Genomic DNA, 19,299 nt, shown 5'->3' on the forward strand with positions numbered 1-19,299 from the left:
CTTTTCCCTGCGTCTTCCCCCAGACCCTCAGCCCGTGGGCAGTGTCTCGAAGCTGCAGATCCTCAATGCTTCCAGTGATGTTCTCCGGGTCACCTGGGTGGGGGTCACTGGAGCCACAGCTTACAGACTGGCCTGGGGCCGGAGCGAGGGTATGATTCCCTGACCCTGCCCTTGCCCTTCCTGGCTGGGATTGGCCCCTTTGGTCAGCCACCCCTATCCCTAACCGTTGCCCTATGCTCGCCTGGCCAGGTGGCCCCACGAGACAGGAGATGCTCCCAGGAAACACGGACTCCGCAGAGATACGGGGCCTTGAAGGCGGCGTCAGCTACTCAGTGAGAGTGACTGCACTTGTGGGGGACCGTGAGGGCGCACCTGTCTCCATTGTCGTCACCACGCGTAGGTAGAGCTCGGGCTGGCGCGAGCCTTGGATTGGTGCCCTGGACGGTTTGGGGGCGGGGTTTGTTCTCGGGAATGGAAGAGGGTCCAGGGATTGGTAGTGAACCTGTGGGGGCGGGGTCTTCGGGGGGAGGAGGGATGTAGCCTGGGATAGGCAGTGGGGCCTGTTGGGGGCGGTGCGTGTTCCAGGGTTGGTCTGGGATTGGCACAGAGATTAACTGGGGACGGAGCCTCCCTGATTTTTGTGCTTTCTCTCTAGCGCCTGAGGAGGCTCCACCAGCCCTGGAGGCACTTCGTGTAGTGCAGCGAGGGGAGCACTCCCTGAGGCTACGCTGGCAGCCGGTGCCCGGGGCACGCGGCTTCCGTCTGCGTTGGCGACCTGAGGGTGAGATGTGCCCCCGGTAGGGAGGTTAGGGACCAATGGGGCGGGGTTGGGGGTGGGGTCGGTGAAATCAGTGAGAGTGGGCAGGGTCTGTCAGTGGGGGTCTGCGGATCGCTGAAGGTACCTGGTATCAGTCACCTAGCTGCGTGGGATCAATAAGGGTCAGTCGGGCAGGGTCAGGAGATCAATCAGGAGGGTGGACCCCATCAGCAGGATCAGTCAGTGAGGCTGGCGGGGTCATTGTCAGTAAGGTTCGTGGGGGGGTCAGTGAGGTGGGCGTGTCCATAAATGCTGGTCTGTAGCATCCTCCTATGTGCCCCTGCCCCCCTCTCATGCCTGCCCCAGGTGGCCAGGAACAGTCCCAGGTCCTGGGGCCGGAACTCAGCAGCTACGAACTGGACGGGCTGGAGCCAGCGACCCACTACCGTATATGGCTGAGTGTCTTGGGGACAGCTGGAGAAGGGCCCCCCTCAGAAGTAACTGCATACACTGGTGTGCTCTTACCCCTACCGATGACCCACCCTGATTTCCTGTACCCCATGACCCTGAGTGACTCCTCCTGTAGCCCCCCCCTACCATTCCTGATCCGGGGTGATCCCAGCATGACCTCTGGTGACTTCCTTCACTAAGATGAATCTGCCCCAGGATCTCCTTAGATCTCTCTCCTCTGGGTTCTCGGGACACATACTCGGATCCCTAGTCTTTGATTCCTCCTTCAGAGTCACCTCGTGTCCCAAGCACTGAACTGCGTGTTGTAGACACCTCAGTCGACTCAGTGACTCTGGCCTGGACCCCGGTGTCTGGGGTATCCAGCTACATCCTATCCTGGCAGCCACTCAGAGGCCCTGGCCAAGGTGATGGGGAGGCCAGTGTTCGGGTGGGCTGGCAGTGGGGGCTCCATGGAGGGCCTCCTGTTTAACTCAGCTCTGTCCTCTGCAGAATTGCCTGGGGCCTCACAGACACTTCCGGGGATCTCAAGCTCCCAGCAGGTGACAGGGCTAGAGCCTGGTGTCTCCTACATATTCTCCCTGACACCTGTCCGGGAGGGTGTACAAGGTCCTGAGGCCTCGGTCACACAGACCCCAGGTATGGTGGGCCCAGTGGGAGGGGCCCAAGAGAGTAGCTAGATGGGCTGACTGCTTCAGTAACTCAGCTCCCTTCCTGCAGTGTGTCCCCATGGCCTGATGGACGTGGTGTTCCTGCTGCATACCACTCGAGACAATGCTCATCGCGCAGAGGCTGTGAAGCGAGCCCTGGAGCATCTGGTGTCTGCACTTGGGCCGCTTGGGCCACAGGCCATCCAGGTTTGGCCCCAGAGGCAGCCAGACTCCTACCTGTCCCTGCCCACCCCTGGTCCCACACCATTTCCCTGTCCCACCACTGGTCCAGGCTTTCTCCCTGCCCTTCCCCAGGCTCCAGATTGCCTCACTTGCTGGTTGGCTCTGTATCCTACCATCACTGCTGACCCCCTAATAGATCAGGTTTAGTTACACACCTTGGGCTCTGTGTCTCCCACCAGGCTCTGTGTCCCCTGTCCCTGCTGTGTCATCCTCCCCAGGCTCTGTGGTCTCCCCACCCTAGGTTGGCCTCCTGTCCTACAGTCACCGGCCCTCCCCACTGTTCTCGCTGAACAGCTCCTATGACCTTGGTGTCATCCGGCAGAAGATCCGCAACATCCCCTACACGGACCCAAGTGGGAACAACTTGGGTAAGGACTACAGTGGACATGGATTCTTGGGGCTTTCCCATGGGGAGCTTGGTGCCCCTGGGTTCTGACATGACCTTTCTCCCAGGCACAGCAGTGGTTACAGCTCACAGATACCTGTTGGCACCAGATGCCCCTGGACGACGCCGGCATGTGCTGGGGGTGATGGTTCTACTGGTGGATGAGCCCTTGAGAGGTGACATCTTCAGCTCTATCCGTGAGGCCCAGGCTGCTGGTGAGGAGCAGGGCTGGTGGGAATGGAGCCTGGGAATAGGGTTGGCCCCAGCAGGGTCGTCATGCAAGCTGCTGGACCCCTCCTTAGGGCTCAAAGTGATGATGCTGGGCCTGGCAGGAGCTGACCCAGAACAGCTGCGTCGCTTGGTGCCAGGCATAGACTCTGTCCAGACCTTCTTCGCCGTGGATGATGGTCCAAGCTTGGACCGGGCAGTCAGTAGTCTGGCAACAGCCCTGTGTCAGACGGCTTTGACCACCCAGGTTTGGAAGGGGCCTCTGGGGGACTAGGTGGTGAAAAACAGAGGGTCTGGGGGCTCTTGGTAGAACGGCTGACCTCAAGGAGACCCTGTGTCCACAGCTACAGCCAGACCCTTGCTCGGTGCATTGTCCAAAGGTAAGTGTCCAGGGTTGAGAGGGTGGGTGAGGGCCACTCTTGGAACTTGCCACTCTGACTGTCGCCCGACACATCTTTCCCCAGGGCCAGAAGGGAGAACCCGGAGAGATGGTGAGTGGCTCTGGTGGGGGATAGAGAATGGGTTGGGGGCTTAGTGGGTCAGGGGGCGGTCAGCAGCACAGGGCTCACCGATCATCCTTCCTAGGGGCTGAAAGGACAAGCCGGGCCTCCTGGTCCCCCCGGCCTCCCGGTGAGTGCCACCGCATACCTGTCCTCTGTCCCCTGACCGGCGTACTGCCTCTTCACCTGCTCTCTTCTCTCAGGGCAGGATGGGTGTTCCTGGCCCCCAGGGACCTCCTGGAAGTACCATTGCGAAGGGTGAGAGGGTGAGTGTAGAGACCATTGAGGTTCCCCTAAGACAATCCTCGAAGCTTCCTTAGGGTTTTTACAAGAGGGAATGAAAAAACAGAGTTAGAAACACAGAGTATTCCTAGAAGCCTAAGTGGACATTATCAACCACAGCAGAGACTTTGGGGAAGGATCTGAATTAGGGGGGACCAGTGGGGTTTTGAGATCCCCTGGAGAGCCCGGGTGGAAGTTCCAAGTCCAAGGGGCAGGGAAGGCCCTGGCCTCATCACTGCCCTTGTGCCTGGGGTTCGGCTCCATTCAGCTCACAGGGTACATACATCACTGCTGTACCCCCAACAATGCTCAGGGGCCTGTGGGGTGAGGGGTTCAGGTGAAGAATAGTCTGTCGGGGCTCCTCCAGCAAACCAGGGGCACTGAGGGAGGGTCCCTTCCTGCCCTAATCTCTTTGCCTCCTTAGGGCTTCCCTGGGGCAGATGGGCCTCCAGGCAGCCCTGGCCGCCCTGGTACTCCTGGAAGCCCCGGCCCGAAGGTGAGCGAGCCTTGCCCTCACGGTTCACATGGTGGCATGCTTTGCTTGAGCGGGTGGGGTGGTCTGATTGGGCTGACTCTGGCCTCCATTTATAGGGCTCCCCAGGGTGGCCCAGTCCTCGTGGAGAACCAGTAAGTTGCTCTGCTCCACAGTGTCTTCCCAGAGCCCTTTCTGCAGGGTGGGGAGCTGGGGTGGTGGAGCGGGGTTGGCTTGTAGGGGCCCACCCTGAAATGCACTGAGACCAAGCATCACCCTTTGCTCTGTTTTGTCCTCAGGGAGAGCGAGGACCTCGAGGCCCAAAGGGGGAGCCGGTAGGTGAAGGAGGGAGGGGAGGGAACCAAGCCAGGATGTCCAAGGGAGGAACAGGGTTGCCCCAGGACAGACACTGTGTGGGGCCTAAGGCATGATGAGGAATAGCTGGGGACCTCTAGGGGCTTCTCCTACCTCAAGGCTCCCATACCCTGAATCCTTTCTGCTGTTCTCTGTCCTGCAGGGAGAGCCTGGACGAGTCATTGGAGGCGAGGGCCCAGGGCTTCCTGGACAGAAAGGGGACCCTGGACCTCCAGTAAGTTCTGGAGTATGGTGTGGGGGGGAGTGATGTGTGATGGGGGAACCAATGGGGTGGGTCTATGGGGTTTTACTTTATATTTTGTTTCTTCCATCAGGGTCCCCCTGGATCTCGTGGCCCATTGGGAGACCCAGGACCCCGTGGTCCCCCAGGATTTTCTGGAACAGCTGTGAAGGTGAGGGCATGACCGCCATATAGTCTCATCACCTCCATGTGATCCAGTGACCTGGTGACCTCATTCAAACCCACACAACCCCTGCTGGTCACTCTGAGCTCATGTGACCTCTTGACCACCCCCACCCATGACTCCTCAGTTCCTCCATGAACTTTGTAATCCAGTTTGACCCCAAGACTCTCATTCCTCCTGGTATCTTGGGGTGTGGAGGTGTAGTCCAGGGTCACGTGTCATGATCTCTCTTCCAGGGTGAGAAAGGTGATCGTGGGGAGCGGGTAAGTGAGGGGCAAGTTATGCTGGGGGTGGCTTGGAGTCTGATTCCCCCCGGCCATCCCCTGACCTGCTGTTCTTTCCCAGGGTCCCCCTGGACCAGGTGATGGCAGCGTTGCTTTAGGGGAGCCTGGGCTGCCGGTGAGGGAGCCTTGAGGCTCTGCTGGGGACCCTGTGGCCCATGCTCTGGGGTGTGGATAGAGGAGCTGGGGGCTCTTCTGGGGCAGTGGGTGGGTGCTGGACCTCAGTTTGGGGCTCACATTTTTACTCACCTCCTCCTAGGGTCTTCCTGGAAGCCGTGGACCCCAAGGCTCAGTTGGCCCCCCTGGAGAAAAAGGAGAAAAGGTGGGAGATCTGACTTCTTGGTGTCCCAGTTCTGAGGTGAGGCCTCTGGGTGCTGGGAGCAGGGTCTTCTACCCACCTGTTTTTCCTTCAGGGTGACTGTGAAGATGGAGCCCCAGGCCTCCCAGGACAACCTGGGACCCCGGGTGAGCCGGTGAGTGTAGAGGCCAGGGATTCTGAGCGTGGTGGGCATAGCTCCAGCCCCCACCCTCAGCCATCAACCCTCTACTCCATCCTTATTCCCAAACCCAAATCTCTGAACCCCTTTCAGGGCCTACGGGGACTTCCTGGAGTCACTGGCCCCAAAGTAAGTGCCATTTTGTGAGGGGTCAGGTATGAGAGGTGACACTGGGACCCTGTAGGATTAGGGGAGGCAGGAGGATCAGGAGATAAGGGTTCTCCCCAGGTCAGAGGCTGTGATTTCAGAGACAGATGATTGGAGTTTGAGACACTTTGTCTGGGGTTCGACAGTAAAGGCCCCTCTCCTATCTCTCTCCCCTCAGGGTGACCAAGGACTAACAGGGGCCATCGGTGAGACTGGAGAAAAGGTAAGTGCAACCTGGGGGGCCCTCAGGGCCCCAGAGGATCTGGAGCCAGACTCAGCTCTGACCCATTCTGCTCCATCAGGGCGAACGTGGATCCCCTGGCCCAGCGGGACCACAGGTGAGCCCACTGACCCCACTGCCGGTGCCAGTAGACCTTGGCTCCGTACCCCTCCTGGTTCTGACTTCTTGCCCTTGACCTCCACTGCCCCTGGCCCTCCACCCCTCCTCACATGACTCCTAATCTCTGCTGATGCAGGCTCTAACCCTCAACCCCAGGGACCCACTTTTAGCTTTCTGACCCTGCTGAACTGACCTTGACTTCCACTGACCTGGTCTCTGTCTTCCTGCCGAGTTTGACCCCTGCTGACCTAAATCCTGATCTTCTGTGACCCCCATCCTGAACCTCTAGCCCTTACCTGCCATAATCCCCCTGCCCCCACCCACCTGGGTCAGCATTTCTGCTCCTCTTCCCCAGGGTCCACCAGGAGTTGCTGGGCGTCCTGGACCTGAGGGTCCTGAAGTAAGTATGTGACTGTGGGATCAGGAGTAGGGCTCTCATGTGTTCCTCCCCATCCTGGGCTCATGCTTTCTCCATGTGCAGGGGCCACCAGGACCCACTGGCCGCCGAGGAGAGAAGGTGGGTCATGGGCTGGGAGTCAAGTGCCCCCGATACCAGGGATTGTGGCAGGTGGGATACTGGGGCCTTGAGTTCCTAGGTGGGTCCCTGACCCATCCCTGTCCCTATCCTTTCTCTACAGGGGGAGCCTGGTCGCCCTGGGGACCCCGCTGTGGTGAGTGAAGGGAGGGTGTGTTTCCGATCACCGCACAGGCCCTTGAACAGTGTGACCCGCCTGGAAACCAGCGTTCCAGGCTGTGACCCCATAACCTTGGGACCCTGGACTGGCTCAGAGCTCTGTAACTCTAATGCTGTAACACGCCTTCCAACTCCTGGCTGTGATCCTGTGAACCCATGACCACCATACAGGTCGTGAGCCCTGTGTAACCCCTGCCCTGCTCCCAGCGGTGACCCTGTGACCTCTGGGCAGACACTTCTGATTCTATATAACCCCAACTCCAATCAAGCCTGTAGTAGTGTGATCCCTAGGCAGGGCCAAGCCGTGTCTGTCCTGTTTGTTTTCAGGGACCTGGGGGTGCTGGAGCTAAAGGAGAGAAGGTAAGTCTGGTAAGAGTGAAGGGACGCTGTTACAGGGTTGAGATCAAGGTCATAGGGCCTGCCTCTGGGCCTGCCTGGAGGCCCCTGGAGGTCATGACAGTTGTGGCATGATCGCTGGGTGGTGGGTTCATGGAGCCTGTGGCTGATGCTGGTGGTCTTTGTCACCTCCAGGGAGACGTAGGGCTCCCTGGGCCCAAAGGAGCTACCGGAGTCAAAGGGGAACGGGTAAGTGCGGGGAAGTGTTTAGGGGTTAGGACAGGTGATGGTTGTGTCCCCTGACCTCTGATCCTTCCTCCCCCAGGGCCCACCTGGCTTGGTTCTTCCTGGAGACCCTGGCCCCAAGGGAGACCCTGGAGTCCGGGTGAGTAAATGTGGGGATGGGGAGTGTGACAGAAGGAGATGAGGTGGTGCCTGGGAGCCCCAACTAAGTCGTACCTCCCTCCCTATGCCCTGCAGGGTCCCATCGGCCTCACTGGCAGAGCAGGACCGCCGGTGAGTGCCTGTGACCTTGGGTAACATCAAGGTTTCTGGGGTCACCTCCCCTCAAGGGCTGGCTATACGTGCTACATCACTCTTGCCTCCTCCACAGGGTGACTCAGGGCCTCCCGGAGAGACGGGAGACCCTGGTCGTCCTGGTTCCCCAGGACCCATCGGCCCCCGAGGACGAGATGTAAGAGGACTGGACTGGGGGAGTGCTGGGGGATGGGGAGTAAGGTACTGCTGGCCTCCCTGGGGGTTTGGGGACCAAGGCTGACTCTCATGTCTCACAGGGTGAAGTTGGAGGGAAAGGTGACGAGGGTCCCCCGGTGAGATTCCTTCCCACTGTGGTTGCTGATCCTTTACCCTTGAACTGTGATCCCTGGGGGGCTGGGGCTCCACCAGGTTATCCAGTCCACCCCCCTGCCTCTGGTCCAGTTGGTTCCCAGGCCCTTCTCTGTCGCCACTCCCTGAGTTAGTTTGAGCCTAACTCACCTGTTTGATGTGGCGTTCTCTCCACCACCAGGGTGAACCAGGTTTGCCTGGAAAAGCTGGCGAGCGTGGCCTTCGGGTGAGGCTTTGCAGGGAGAAGTAAGGGGGGGTGATGAGAGAACTTATAGGAGGTGGGCATGAAGCTGTGGGAAACTCTGAGGGGAGAAAGGGTGATGGGAGAGTCTGGAGGGAGGCATGTGGTGATGGGGAACTCTGACATGGTTTTCAGGGTGATGGAGAACTGGGGCAGTATGGGGGTCATGGGGGAATCTGCAAAATGCTGGGAGGGTCTGTCTCACACCAGCTACTCTTCTCAGGGGGCACCTGGAACTCGGGGGCCTGTGGGTGACAAGGGAGACCAGGGAGATCCTGGAGAGGATGGACGAAACGTGAGTCCTGACCTCTGATCCCTGAACTCTAACCTCAACTTCAATCTCCAACCATCCAGCTCCCAGCCTCTGACCCTGCCACCCCGACCCTGCAGCGCTAAACCCTCACAGTCCTCATTTCCTTTGACCCCTTCATCACAACCCCCAAAGGCCACCAGGATCCCCATGAATCCTTAGGGTGTTTCCAAAGCTCCCCCAAACTGCTGCCTCTCCTCACTGACCCTGACCCTCTGACTTTCTGCAGGGGAGCCCTGGACCATCTGGACCCAAGGGTGACCGTGGGGAGCCAGTGAGTAGTGCTGGTGTTCTGGGCTCAGTAGTGCTCTTGTTCTGGGCTCGGGAGGGATACAGGGTTCCGGTGCTCAGTCTGGTCAGCACCTCCATTAAGGGCCTGGAGGTCAAGGTCGGGAGCCCTGGTGGCCACCTCCAGGCCTGACCTGGCTTCTGGGGTTTGGCACTGGGGTGCAGGGAATCTGGGAGCAGAACTGAGCTTGAGGCAAACCTGAGCCATACCGTGGGGCCGCAGGGCTCCTGTTGACTACAGTTCTTTCCTTTTCTAGGGTCCCCCAGGACCCCCTGGACGGCTGGTAAGGGTTGCCTGGGTCTGATTCTCTGTCATCTCCCTCACCTGCCCCTGTTAGCCCCACATGGTGTCCCTTCATCCCTTCCACTGACTCCCACTTCCCCCACTGCCCCCTGATGTCTTTATTGATCCTCACCAACTCCTCTTCCCCTACTTGAACTATTCTTCTCACTGGCCATTCCCTCCACAGGTGGACACGGGACTTGGAGTCAGAGAGAAGGTATCATGTTCCGTGGGTGGAGTGAAGCTGTGAGCATAAGAAAGCATCCCAGCACCCCCATGACAGGTTCTGCCTCGGGCATGCCTGTGGCCCTAGTGCTATTCCCTCAACACGTTTGTCTCTACCATAGGGAGAGTCTGGGGACCGTGGACAGGAGGGTCCTCGAGGACCCAAGGGTGACCCCGGCCCCCCTGGAGCTTCTGGGGAGAGAGTGAGTGTGGCTTATGCCGTGGGAACGTGTGGGCCTGGGAAAGCCTGCTCTGATTTCTTCCTCCCCTTGTCCTCAGGGCATCAGTGGACTTCGGGGGCCCCCAGGCCCGCAGGTGAGTGACACACTTTGCCCCATCAGCCTAAGTTCCCATCTTGCCCTCACCTTTCACTGACCTTCTTCCCTTCAGGGGGACCCAGGTGTTCGAGGCCCAGGAGGAGAAAAGGTGAGAGGGCATGGAGGTTTTCTGACTGTGAGCCTGGGCTCTCAGATCCATCTCATCCTTCGAGGCCTCTTACCACTCTGTTTTCCTCAGGGTGACCGGGGCCCCCCTGGCCTGGATGGCCGCAGTGGACTGGATGGGAAACCAGGAACCCCTGGTCCGCCTGGGCAGCCTGTGAGTCGTGGCGGTCACTGCCTGGTCACGCCCCTTCCCTTGCCCCTTTGTATGGCTCCAGACTCACTGGAGTCTTCTGGGTCTTGATGAGCTCTGGGGCCAGATGGGTTATCTGTGTCTTCTCCTAGTACCCTGCCTGGGTGGGGGATGTTACTGCCTGACAGGCCTTGGGTTCACAGGAACTAGTGGCCCTGTCAGTGGGCAGTGCCCCTGACCCCATGACCACTGTGGACTCCCTGACTTGAGTCTCTCCTCAGGGTGCTATAGGCAAGGCTGGGGACCCAGGGAGAGACGTAAGTAAGGGGAGATATTAGGGTGGAGGGCGGCTCAGGGGTCCAGCATGAACTGTGTAGCCTGGTCTTCATAGTCACAGGACCAGCGGGAGTAGGGGACGTTGGTCCAGCCCTGTCCTTGGGAGGGTCCCAGTCCCTGGCAGGCAGGTTTGAGCAGAATCCTGCTTTCTGATCTTCTCTGCCTTGGGCGCTATAGTAGGACCCCCAAATCCTGAGGGTTCTTCCCTTGGGAGTTTCAGCAGGGGGCCCCCTACCCTATTGGGTCTCAGCCTCGGGACCTCAATGGCTCCTCCCAATTCTGGGGGGACTCTACACGGGAGGAGGTTCTTAGTGGGGTTCTCCAAGTCCATGGATGTGCCCCAGGAGATATATCAGTGGCCCTCTCAATCCTAGCAAAGACTTTTTCCAGGGACTGCCTGGCCTTCGAGGAGAACAGGGCCCCGCTGGCCCCTCTGGTCCCCTTGGAGCACCGGTGAGTCCCACTTTCATTGTACCCTTTTAAAAATAAAAAAAAAACTATTTATTTGGTTGCACGGGGTCTTAGTTGCAGCAGGCGGGCTCCTTAGTTGTGGCATGCATGTGGGATCTAGTTCCCTGACCAGGGATCAAACCCGGGCCCCCTGCATTGGGAGCTCGGAGTCTTATCCACTGTGCACCAGGGAAGTCCCCTCGTGGTATCCTTTTGCCCCGTTACTGCCCTCACCCCAACCCTGACTTCTGACCAATGATCTGTTCCCACAGGGAAAGCCAGGCAAGGATGGCAAGCCTGGCCTGAATGGGAAAAACGTGAGTGTCCAGGGTAGACACAGTGAAACCTCCAAAACATGTTAGCACATGGACATGGTTCAGATGTGCCATACACATGGGGCACACACACAGACACATGCTGACACGTGCCGATACCCGAGTACGTAGCCCACACGTACAGATACATCCTGAAGCACACGTCCATGTGCACACACGGGCAGCCTCACAGACACAGTGGGTTAAGTGGACGTGCTGACCTGTGCCTGGATGGGCCAACACAAGCTAAAATAACCACAGCCACGGGCACAGGCAAAGAGCCTCAGACACAGATGGAGAGGTGCCAACACACAGGTGTGAAGCCCACATTCAGGGATACTGAAGACATGTTGACACACAAACACTTCCACCCATACACGTGCTATGGCTTGGCCCCAGGGCTGCACGTATACCTCTGTGGAGGTGTGGTGAGACACATATCCAAGGCTCTGACGTGTGATACGTGTGGGGACAGACCGACATATGCATTTGTGTCCACAGTCACTCATATACATACAGCCACACATAGTGAGGTAGACACAGGACTTGCAGACAGTTACCAAGACACACAGACAATTCTTAATTCTGTTGGGTCTGATGTGAGTCCTCTGCCCGCAGGGAGGACCTGGGGACCCTGGAGAAGATGGGAGGAAGGTGAGTCCCCTCACTTGGAGTCTGCTCTAGCTCAGATTGGCGCCATGTCTGAAGCACCCTTGTCTTCCTTAGGGAGAGAAGGGAGATTCGGGCGCTCCTGGGAGAGAAGTGAGTGTTGGAGTCTTCTGCAACCTCTGACCCCTGACCCTGACCCTGTGATATGTGGCTCCACTCCTTTCTGGGGTCTCAGGGTCCTGATGCTGGCTGCATCCTCCACAGGGTCATGATGGCCCCAAGGGTGAGCGAGGAGCTCCTGGTAGCCCTGGACTCCAGGGCCCCCCGGGCATCCCAGGGCAGGTTGGCCCTCCTGGCCAGGTGAGTGTCCAGGGTAGTTCCAGGACTTGGGAGCAACAGGGACCATTATGTTGTCACCCTGGGATGCCATGATCCTGTGTGACTTCTTTGTGTTCTGACATATCTCAGGGTTTCCCTGGTGTTCCAGGAGGTTCGGGCTCCAAGGTGAGTGTGCAGATGCTGGGTGGGGGGTATGGTCAGGGGCTGCCCAGAGTGGGGGCATTTTCACCACTGGTCATTCTTTTTCTCAGGGTGACCGTGGGGAGACTGGACCCAAAGGGGAACAGGTGAGGCCCCCATCTTTTTCACTTGCCCCGGTAGCCATAGCACCCACGCATGCGCGCACATGCCTCCAGCCCCAACCCCAAGCTGGGTCCAGCGGCTTGTCTCTTGGTGTCTCCAGGGCCTCCCAGGAGAGCGTGGCCTGAGAGGAGAGCCTGGGAGCACGGCGGTGAGTGAAGCCTGGGACCTGGCCCTTGACTGTTATGTGCACGCCTGTAGCGGCCACCTCTGTCCCCTTCCACTTGCCGTGAGGCCCCACTGGAGCTGTGCTGTGTGCTCAGTCCCCTGCCCTGTTGGGATTCCTGTAGCCTACACTGAGGGGAACCTGGGCAACGGGGACATGTCAGGGAGGGGCTTCCAGTGACCTCGAGTCACCTCAACCAAGGACTAAAGGGTCCTCTGGGCAAGAAGCCTGGGGAAGAGGGTAGGGAGGCTGTTTTGGGGGGCAGTGTGGGGCCTTCTCCTCTGTGGGCAGCCCCTCACCCAGTTTGTGTCCCCAGAATGTGGAGCGGTTGCTGGAAAATATTGGCATCAAGGTAGGTTGTTTGGGGGCTGGGCATGGGGGCTGATGGGAACCCCACGGGACAAGTAATGCCCGTGGGGCCAGGCCAAGGCATGGGAGGCTGCAGTAATGGCCCTGCTCTTCTGACCCCTCACTGTCACTCAGACGTCCGCCCTGCGGGAGATCGTGGAGAGCTGGGAAGAGAGCTCTGGCAGCTTCCTGCCTGTGCCTGAACGGCGTCGTGGCCCCAAGGGGGACCCAGGAGAGCGGGGCCCACCAGGCAAGGAGGTGTGTGTTGGCTGCTCAGGGGGCGTGTCCTGTGGAGGGTGTGGTTGACACCAGCATTTACTCTTCTGTTTGTCCAGGGCCCCACTGGCTTTTCTGGAGAACGCGGGCTGAAGGGAGATCGTGGAGACCCCGGCCCTCAGGGACCACCTGGCCTGGCCTTTGGGGAGAGGGGCCCCCCTGGACCTCCCGGCCTTGCTGGGGAACCTGGAAAGCCTGGTATCCCTGGGCTCCCAGGCCCGGCTGGGAGTGTGGGAGAGGCAGGGAGACCAGGAGAGAGGGTGAGCCTGGCTGGGACGGCCGGGGAGGTGCGCTCAGGAGGAGCTGGGCTCCCCACGGGCATAGCCCTCACCCTGCGATTTGCACTTCAGGGAGAGCGGGGAGAGAAAGGAGAACGTGGAGAACAGGTGAGCTGGAGGGGGCTTTATCGGGTGGGACTGCCTATGGGCTGTGTTGGGGTGGCCACCCATTTTCTTCTTTTCTGCAGGGCAGAGACGGCCCTCCTGGCCTTCCTGGACCCCCTGGCCCCCCTGGCCCCAAGGTGATCACCCCAGCTCTGCCCAAGCCTGTGACTGCTGTCACCAAGAGGCCACCATTGGCTTGAGCCCCAGAAATTCCATGTGGTGACTCTGACCCTACAACCCTCTGGCACCCTGTGATCTGGGATGACCCCTCCATGCCTCTGTGACAGACACATCTCTCCCCTGTGACCTTGTGCTTGTAGGTGGCCATGGACGAGCCAGGTTCTGGACTCTCTAGAGAACCAGGACCCCCTGGACTCAAGGGTGCTAAGGTCAGTGTGTGGGATCAACCTGGGGGCCACCCTTGCCATGGCGCCAGCGCCTGGCTTGACATGTCATCCCCACAGGGGGAGCCAGGCAGTGACGGCAACCAAGGCCCCAAAGGAGACAGGGTGAGGCCTCCCACCCCACCATGTTTCCCCTCCCCTGCAGGAGGGCATGCCGGGGTGGCATGTCTGTGGGCACCTGGCAGTGATGGGGGCTCAGGGCATGACACTCTGCTTGCAGGGTGAGCCAGGCATCAAGGGAGACAGGGGAGAACCTGGACAGAGGGGTCAAAATGGCATCCCGGTGAGTCCTTGCCCCACAGGCCATGGGTGCACAAGTACACGGCTCTCACTTGTGTTGTCCAGGCTGGAGTCTGCTCTGCCTGGGGCTGTCTAGGGGGAAGCTGGGATGGGGAACAAGGACAGTGTGGCCTTAAACGTGTTCTCTCTAGGGTCTACCAGGAGAGCGTGGCGTGGCTGGGCCTGAGGGGAAGCCGGTGAGTGATGGCAGGAACAGCGTGGCCGAGATTCTGGGGAACAGCTACCCTTTGCTGTGTGCTGGCCGCCGTATGCACGTGTCACCAGTGACTGGTGCCGGGGTGTGGTGACTGGGTGCCCAGGTCTGAGTGCAGATGCATGATAGCTGTGTACGTGTACAGGCCCATGTGTATTGTCTATGTGGGGCAGTCTGTGGGTATGGGGTGATTTGTGCCTGGGAGGGGTAGAGGTGCAGAAGTGGGGCCCCCAGGCAAAGGTCTCCAGAGGGCAGGAACAGGCCCAAGTGAGGCCAGACTGAGGCTCAGAAGCCCCCTTCTCTATCCAGGGTCTGCAAGGTCCAAGGGGGACCCCTGGCCCAATGGTGAGTACCCCAGAATCCCGCTCCCTCCTGCTCCCATCCTACAGTGGGTAACCCCTACAATGGGCAGTACTGCCTCAGTTTCCCTGAGAGGGTGGGATTGGCTCCCACTCGTCTGGCTCTTTCTCTCTCCAACAGGGTGGCCATGGAGACCCTGGACCACCTGGTGCCCCGGTGAGTGATGGGGAAGCACTGCCTAGTGGGGGTGGGACAGGCATCAGTCCCCACTGATGACTCAGTTGGATAACTTGTTTGTGTTAGTCCACGAGTCCAGGTGGATAACTCTGACCCCAGTTTCCTGCCCTTGATACTTTTTTCTAGGGTCTTGCTGGCCCTGCGGGACCCCAGGGACCTTCTGGCCTGAAGGTGAGTATAGGCTTGTGTGTGTGTGTGGCTGGAAGGAGGTGGTGGCTTGGAGCAGCCTGTCTGCACCAGGATAACATCTGCCAACCTCTGGGAATGTCACTGCCCTGTAATGCGACTGAGCACCAAGGTGCTCCGTCCATGTGGGCTTTGCTGTGGATGGAGGCTGAAGGGCCTCTCATTCATCTGTGGGGTCATGCGGTCTCTGGGGTTTTGGCAGGGGGAGCCCGGAGAGACAGGACCACCAGGACGGGTGAGTGACCCAGCCCATGGGTTAGTCACAGGGAGCTGGGTGGGGTTGGCACTGCCCTGAACTTTTTCTTCCTCCAGGGCCTGCCTGGACCCACTGGGGCTGTGGGACTTCCTGGCCCCCCTGGCGCCTCAGGCCTTGTGGTGAGTGAGGCCCCTGCAGAGATAGCATGTCCCTGCCCTCTGGGTCCCGTGCTCTCCATGTTCCTCTCACATCTGACTTGTTTCCTTCAGGGTCCTCAGGGGGCACCAGGTTTGCCTGGACAAGTGGTGAGTCCTGGGAATCAGGGCTGGACTCCGGGGGTCAGGAGTTAGGGGGCAGGCCCCTGACAGAGCTCTCCCTTCTCAGGGGGAGACGGGGAAGCCGGGAGTGCCAGGTCGTGATGGTGCCAGTGGGAAGGACGGAGACAGAGGAGCCCCTGGCGTGCCGGTGTGTGTTCTGAGGGGAGCTCGCTGTGGGCATGTGATGGGGCCTGTGCCAGCCGCCGTGTGCCTGAAGGAAGAGGAGGGCTGGGCAGCAGGGACAGGGGGTGGAGAGGCACTGAGTTCCACCCACCGTTCTGCCATAGGGGTCACCAGGTCTGCCTGGCCCTGTCGGACCTAAAGGAGAGCCTGGACCCATGGGCACCCCTGGACAGGTGATCTTTGATCCTGACCGCCACCTTCTGCATCAGCTCCTCTGCCTCACTCCCAAGCCTAGTTTGTCCCTTCCATATGGACGGCGGGGTGGGGATGGGGAGGTGGCAGGAGGCGAGGTAACTCACCAGGAGTTCCCTGCAGGCTGTGGTCGGGCCCCCTGGAGCAAAGGGAGAGAAGGTGAGTGTGTGGGAGGCCCTGGTTTGGGGGGCACAAGGGTTAGGGGCTGAGGAACCCCACTGACCCCTTTCCCTCATCAGGGCACCCCTGGAGGCCTTGCTGAAGACCTGGTGGGAGAGCCGGTGAGTGTGGAACCTCCACAGCATAGTTCCTCCACCCCTGTGACCCTCACCTTCCATAATATGCCCCACATGGTCCGGGCCTCATGCTGCCTCTTTGAGTCTCAGCTGTCTGTGCCCCTGACACCCATGTGTCCTCCTGACCCCTGTATCCACAGGGAGCCAAAGGTGACCGAGGACTGCCGGGGCCGCGAGGCCAGAAGGTGAGGTGGGCCTGGCCGCGGGGCCTGTGCATTGGGCAGGGAGGGGTACGGTTGGGTGGCTAGACACCCTCACCACCCTTTCTATGCAGGGTGAAGCCGGCCGTGCCGGGGAGCCTGGAGATCCTGGTGAAGATGTGAGTCTGGGGTCTGGGCGAGTCTGAGTCTGGGTTGAGGAGTGCAGTCGTGGATGTGAGGGACCGTTGCTGAGCGTGGGCACATCTGAACCCGAGCCTGGCTGAACATTCCAGCATTCAGGGTCCTGCTCTGGGAGCATGCGGGGGTCACGCCTCCTGGCTTCCACGTGCCTGTCCTAGGTCTTCTGTTCCTCCCTGTGTCTGAGCACGTGTGCTCCTGTCTGATCTCCCAGGTCTCAGGACACATGGGAGTTTTTGTGGGCCTCTCCTTGGTCATGTATTGACGCTGCCCCTCTCCCCGCCTTGTCTGTGCTCCTGTATCTGAGCTCATATCTGTGGTCACGTCTAAGCTCCCTGGGATGGGACATGTCTGAGTTCCTGCTCCTGTCTGCACTCCCACATACCTGCACTCACGTCCTTGGTGCCAAATGTCCGTGGTCACCTCTGAGCTCCCGTGGGAATGTTTTGGGGCCATACCTGAGCTCTGGGTTCATGTTCCTACTCTCAAATGCTGTTTACTTTGTTTTAGGGTCAGAAAGGGGCTCCAGGACTCAAAGGTCACAAGGTATGTGTGCCCTAAACCATCCCTGCTGGGGGTCATGGTCCTGAGACTCCCTGAGCCTGATCTGACTCTTCTTTCCCTTGAAGGGTGACCCAGGAGTTGGGGTCCAGGGGCCCCCTGGGCCAATTGGTCCTCCAGGTCTAAAGGTAAAACAATGCCCCATCACTAGTAGTGGGGGCAGCAGGTGGGGCGGGGGGCCTGGAGGTGGGAGAAAGAGGGTATTCTGGGGCTAGTCCTGGGAAGGGGTCCTGCTGGAGCCATTCCTCCCTTTGCTATTTTTGTTGCAGGGAGACTTGGGCCCCCCCGGCACCCGTGGTGCTCCTGGTATTGTGGGGTTCCCCGGTCAGACAGGCCCTCGAGGAGAGATGGGTCAGCCGGGCCCCAGTGGAGAGCGGGTAAGGGTGCTGAGGGCTGCACGTGGGGACTTGGTGACTTGAGGACCTCTGAATCTGGTACTGGGTGAGGAGGAGAAGGGGGCCCAACCCTGCCGAGGGGGCTCCTGGTTTTGGGAGGACAGCACGGGAGGAAGGTTCCCAAGTCACCCTTCGCCTCTCTTACCTCATTTTCACTATAGGGTCTGGCAGGCCCCCCAGGGAGAGAGGGAGCCCCAGGTCCCTTGGGGCCACGTGGACCCCTTGGGCTAGCGGTGAGTAGAAGTGCCCCAACGCCCCATGTCTCTGACTGCTGTGTGTTGGAGTCTGTCCATGTGGGGACTTAGGCTGGGGACTATGCCACACTGTGTGGCTAGATATGTGTGTGCCTTTGAGGGGCACAGAAGCCTTACCTCACTCTGCCCACAGGGAGCGCCTGGGGCCCCTGGACTCAAAGGAGACAAGGTAGATGGGACAATGCTGCTGGCTCTCTCTTGCACCCCTGTCACCCCCTCCAGCTTCCACTAACCCCTGTCACCCCCTCTAATCTCCACTGACCCCTGTCACCTTCTCCAATCTCCACTGACCCCTGTCACTCCCTCCAACCTCCACCGACCTCCCATGACCCTCTGTCCTCCACCAATTCCCCTCACTGATCCCTGGTGTCCTGTTGATCTCCAGGGAGACACTGGAGCAGGACCGCCTGGGGCCCGAGGCGAGCGTGGGGAGCCGGGTGTCCGGGTACGTATGTCCTGCTCTGCAGCCATGGCCATTCCAGGGAGCCACCCTGGGACTCCCTTCATCACAGTTCTCGCCTCCGATTTCCAACTTACCGAGTCACTGAATCTATTGTCACCAACCAGGGTGAAGATGGCCGCCCCGGCCTGGAGGGACCCCGAGGACTCGTGGTGGGTCTCCCTGGGGAAAGAGCCAGTGGTGTGACTCAGTCCCCTGTCTGTGCCCTCTGTGCCCTTGTGACACTCTGCAGCCTTCTGCAGCCCTCTGGTTCTCCTTGGCTACTCTCTGGTCCTTTGTCTCCCCCATTCCCCCAGGCCCCCCGGTCCTCCCCTGCCCCCTGCCCTCTCTCCCCAGTAGTCCCCACAAATTCCCTTAGCTCACTATTTTCTTCTCTCATACAGGGTCCCCCAGGCAGCCGGGGGGAGCGTGGGGAGAAGGTAAGGATATGGGGAAGAGGTCCCTGAGTGTGGGTGGGGATGGATCTTGCAACTCAGGATTTGGGGCTTCTCTATTTGGGTGAGACTCACACTCTTCCACCCAATAGGGTGACCCTGGAACCTCAGGGCTGAAGGGTGACAAGGTGAGTGTGTGCATGGGGGAGGGCAGGGGACTAAGGGTGCTCCTGACTCCTCTGACTGCCCCCTGTCCACTCAGGGTGACTCAGCTGTGATTATGGGGCCTCCGGGGCCACGAGGTGCCAAGGGGGACATGGTGAGTGGGTCTGGTCCATGTGCAGATGGGTGTGGGAGGGGCTTCTGTGTGGGCTGGGCCAGGGGATCTGAGAGCTCAAACCCTCAGAGGGTAAGGGACTTTTAGCCCCTGACCCTGATTTCTGACCCTGACCCAGGGTGAACGAGGGCCTCGGGGCATAGATGGTGACAAAGGACCTCGGGGAGACAGTGGGGACCCTGGAGAAAAGGTATGGGGATGAGGTTGGGATATTCTATACAGGGTGAGGAAGGGGGTCCTACAGGCTGGGGGGCTCCATGGAGGGTCTGTGAGGACAGGAGGGGAGGATGGGAGGGGGCTTTCTGGGGGTCAGAGGGGAGGGGGTTCTGTCAGCTGTAGCAACTCTGTGGGGTGGCTGAGAGGATGGGGGCTCTATGGGGGGGCCCAAGGGCCTGGATAGGAGGTGAGAAGGGGAGTGTGTGGACTGTGG

At 59.8% G+C, this 19,299-nt stretch overlaps 1 protein-coding gene across 1 annotated transcript in view; it reads left to right on the forward strand.

The window, feature by feature from the left end:
* The window catches only part of COL7A1 (collagen type VII alpha 1 chain), a 32,905-nt gene that overhangs the window by 7,825 nt on the left and 5,781 nt on the right, over positions 1-19,299 (forward strand). The window contains exons 19-103 of the mRNA XM_060307479.1: positions 24-149; positions 250-396; positions 656-781; positions 1,124-1,270; positions 1,498-1,632; positions 1,718-1,864; positions 1,946-2,082; positions 2,360-2,486; positions 2,572-2,718; positions 2,806-2,978; positions 3,076-3,111; positions 3,196-3,222; positions 3,317-3,361; positions 3,435-3,497; positions 3,938-4,009; positions 4,105-4,140; positions 4,285-4,320; positions 4,503-4,574; positions 4,675-4,752; positions 5,001-5,027; positions 5,110-5,163; positions 5,305-5,367; positions 5,459-5,518; positions 5,636-5,671; positions 5,868-5,912; positions 5,992-6,027; positions 6,385-6,429; positions 6,511-6,546; positions 6,668-6,700; positions 7,051-7,083; positions 7,255-7,308; positions 7,385-7,444; positions 7,540-7,575; positions 7,673-7,753; positions 7,854-7,889; positions 8,087-8,131; positions 8,370-8,441; positions 8,686-8,730; positions 9,002-9,028; positions 9,215-9,244; positions 9,375-9,455; positions 9,532-9,567; positions 9,643-9,678; positions 9,769-9,849; positions 10,107-10,142; positions 10,552-10,614; positions 10,884-10,928; positions 11,544-11,579; positions 11,652-11,687; positions 11,799-11,894; positions 12,003-12,038; positions 12,125-12,160; positions 12,277-12,324; positions 12,656-12,691; positions 12,823-12,945; positions 13,023-13,223; positions 13,314-13,349; positions 13,430-13,483; positions 13,667-13,735; positions 13,811-13,855; positions 13,971-14,033; positions 14,182-14,226; positions 14,553-14,588; positions 14,724-14,759; positions 14,907-14,951; positions 15,169-15,201; positions 15,279-15,341; positions 15,432-15,467; positions 15,547-15,627; positions 15,767-15,835; positions 15,978-16,013; positions 16,094-16,135; positions 16,291-16,335; positions 16,425-16,469; positions 16,999-17,034; positions 17,118-17,177; positions 17,319-17,426; positions 17,606-17,677; positions 17,832-17,867; positions 18,084-18,143; positions 18,266-18,310; positions 18,542-18,577; positions 18,685-18,720; positions 18,795-18,851; positions 18,988-19,059. Coding sequence (XP_060163462.1) covers positions 24-149; positions 250-396; positions 656-781; positions 1,124-1,270; positions 1,498-1,632; positions 1,718-1,864; positions 1,946-2,082; positions 2,360-2,486; positions 2,572-2,718; positions 2,806-2,978; positions 3,076-3,111; positions 3,196-3,222; positions 3,317-3,361; positions 3,435-3,497; positions 3,938-4,009; positions 4,105-4,140; positions 4,285-4,320; positions 4,503-4,574; positions 4,675-4,752; positions 5,001-5,027; positions 5,110-5,163; positions 5,305-5,367; positions 5,459-5,518; positions 5,636-5,671; positions 5,868-5,912; positions 5,992-6,027; positions 6,385-6,429; positions 6,511-6,546; positions 6,668-6,700; positions 7,051-7,083; positions 7,255-7,308; positions 7,385-7,444; positions 7,540-7,575; positions 7,673-7,753; positions 7,854-7,889; positions 8,087-8,131; positions 8,370-8,441; positions 8,686-8,730; positions 9,002-9,028; positions 9,215-9,244; positions 9,375-9,455; positions 9,532-9,567; positions 9,643-9,678; positions 9,769-9,849; positions 10,107-10,142; positions 10,552-10,614; positions 10,884-10,928; positions 11,544-11,579; positions 11,652-11,687; positions 11,799-11,894; positions 12,003-12,038; positions 12,125-12,160; positions 12,277-12,324; positions 12,656-12,691; positions 12,823-12,945; positions 13,023-13,223; positions 13,314-13,349; positions 13,430-13,483; positions 13,667-13,735; positions 13,811-13,855; positions 13,971-14,033; positions 14,182-14,226; positions 14,553-14,588; positions 14,724-14,759; positions 14,907-14,951; positions 15,169-15,201; positions 15,279-15,341; positions 15,432-15,467; positions 15,547-15,627; positions 15,767-15,835; positions 15,978-16,013; positions 16,094-16,135; positions 16,291-16,335; positions 16,425-16,469; positions 16,999-17,034; positions 17,118-17,177; positions 17,319-17,426; positions 17,606-17,677; positions 17,832-17,867; positions 18,084-18,143; positions 18,266-18,310; positions 18,542-18,577; positions 18,685-18,720; positions 18,795-18,851; positions 18,988-19,059 — 5,354 coding nt within the window. The remainder of the gene's footprint in view (positions 1-23; positions 150-249; positions 397-655; positions 782-1,123; positions 1,271-1,497; positions 1,633-1,717; positions 1,865-1,945; positions 2,083-2,359; positions 2,487-2,571; positions 2,719-2,805; positions 2,979-3,075; positions 3,112-3,195; positions 3,223-3,316; positions 3,362-3,434; positions 3,498-3,937; positions 4,010-4,104; positions 4,141-4,284; positions 4,321-4,502; positions 4,575-4,674; positions 4,753-5,000; positions 5,028-5,109; positions 5,164-5,304; positions 5,368-5,458; positions 5,519-5,635; positions 5,672-5,867; positions 5,913-5,991; positions 6,028-6,384; positions 6,430-6,510; positions 6,547-6,667; positions 6,701-7,050; positions 7,084-7,254; positions 7,309-7,384; positions 7,445-7,539; positions 7,576-7,672; positions 7,754-7,853; positions 7,890-8,086; positions 8,132-8,369; positions 8,442-8,685; positions 8,731-9,001; positions 9,029-9,214; positions 9,245-9,374; positions 9,456-9,531; positions 9,568-9,642; positions 9,679-9,768; positions 9,850-10,106; positions 10,143-10,551; positions 10,615-10,883; positions 10,929-11,543; positions 11,580-11,651; positions 11,688-11,798; positions 11,895-12,002; positions 12,039-12,124; positions 12,161-12,276; positions 12,325-12,655; positions 12,692-12,822; positions 12,946-13,022; positions 13,224-13,313; positions 13,350-13,429; positions 13,484-13,666; positions 13,736-13,810; positions 13,856-13,970; positions 14,034-14,181; positions 14,227-14,552; positions 14,589-14,723; positions 14,760-14,906; positions 14,952-15,168; positions 15,202-15,278; positions 15,342-15,431; positions 15,468-15,546; positions 15,628-15,766; positions 15,836-15,977; positions 16,014-16,093; positions 16,136-16,290; positions 16,336-16,424; positions 16,470-16,998; positions 17,035-17,117; positions 17,178-17,318; positions 17,427-17,605; positions 17,678-17,831; positions 17,868-18,083; positions 18,144-18,265; positions 18,311-18,541; positions 18,578-18,684; positions 18,721-18,794; positions 18,852-18,987; positions 19,060-19,299) is intronic.

This window comes from Globicephala melas, chromosome 11 (genome assembly GCF_963455315.2).
Source record: "Globicephala melas chromosome 11, mGloMel1.2, whole genome shotgun sequence".
Lineage (NCBI taxonomy): Eukaryota > Metazoa > Chordata > Mammalia > Artiodactyla > Delphinidae > Globicephala > Globicephala melas.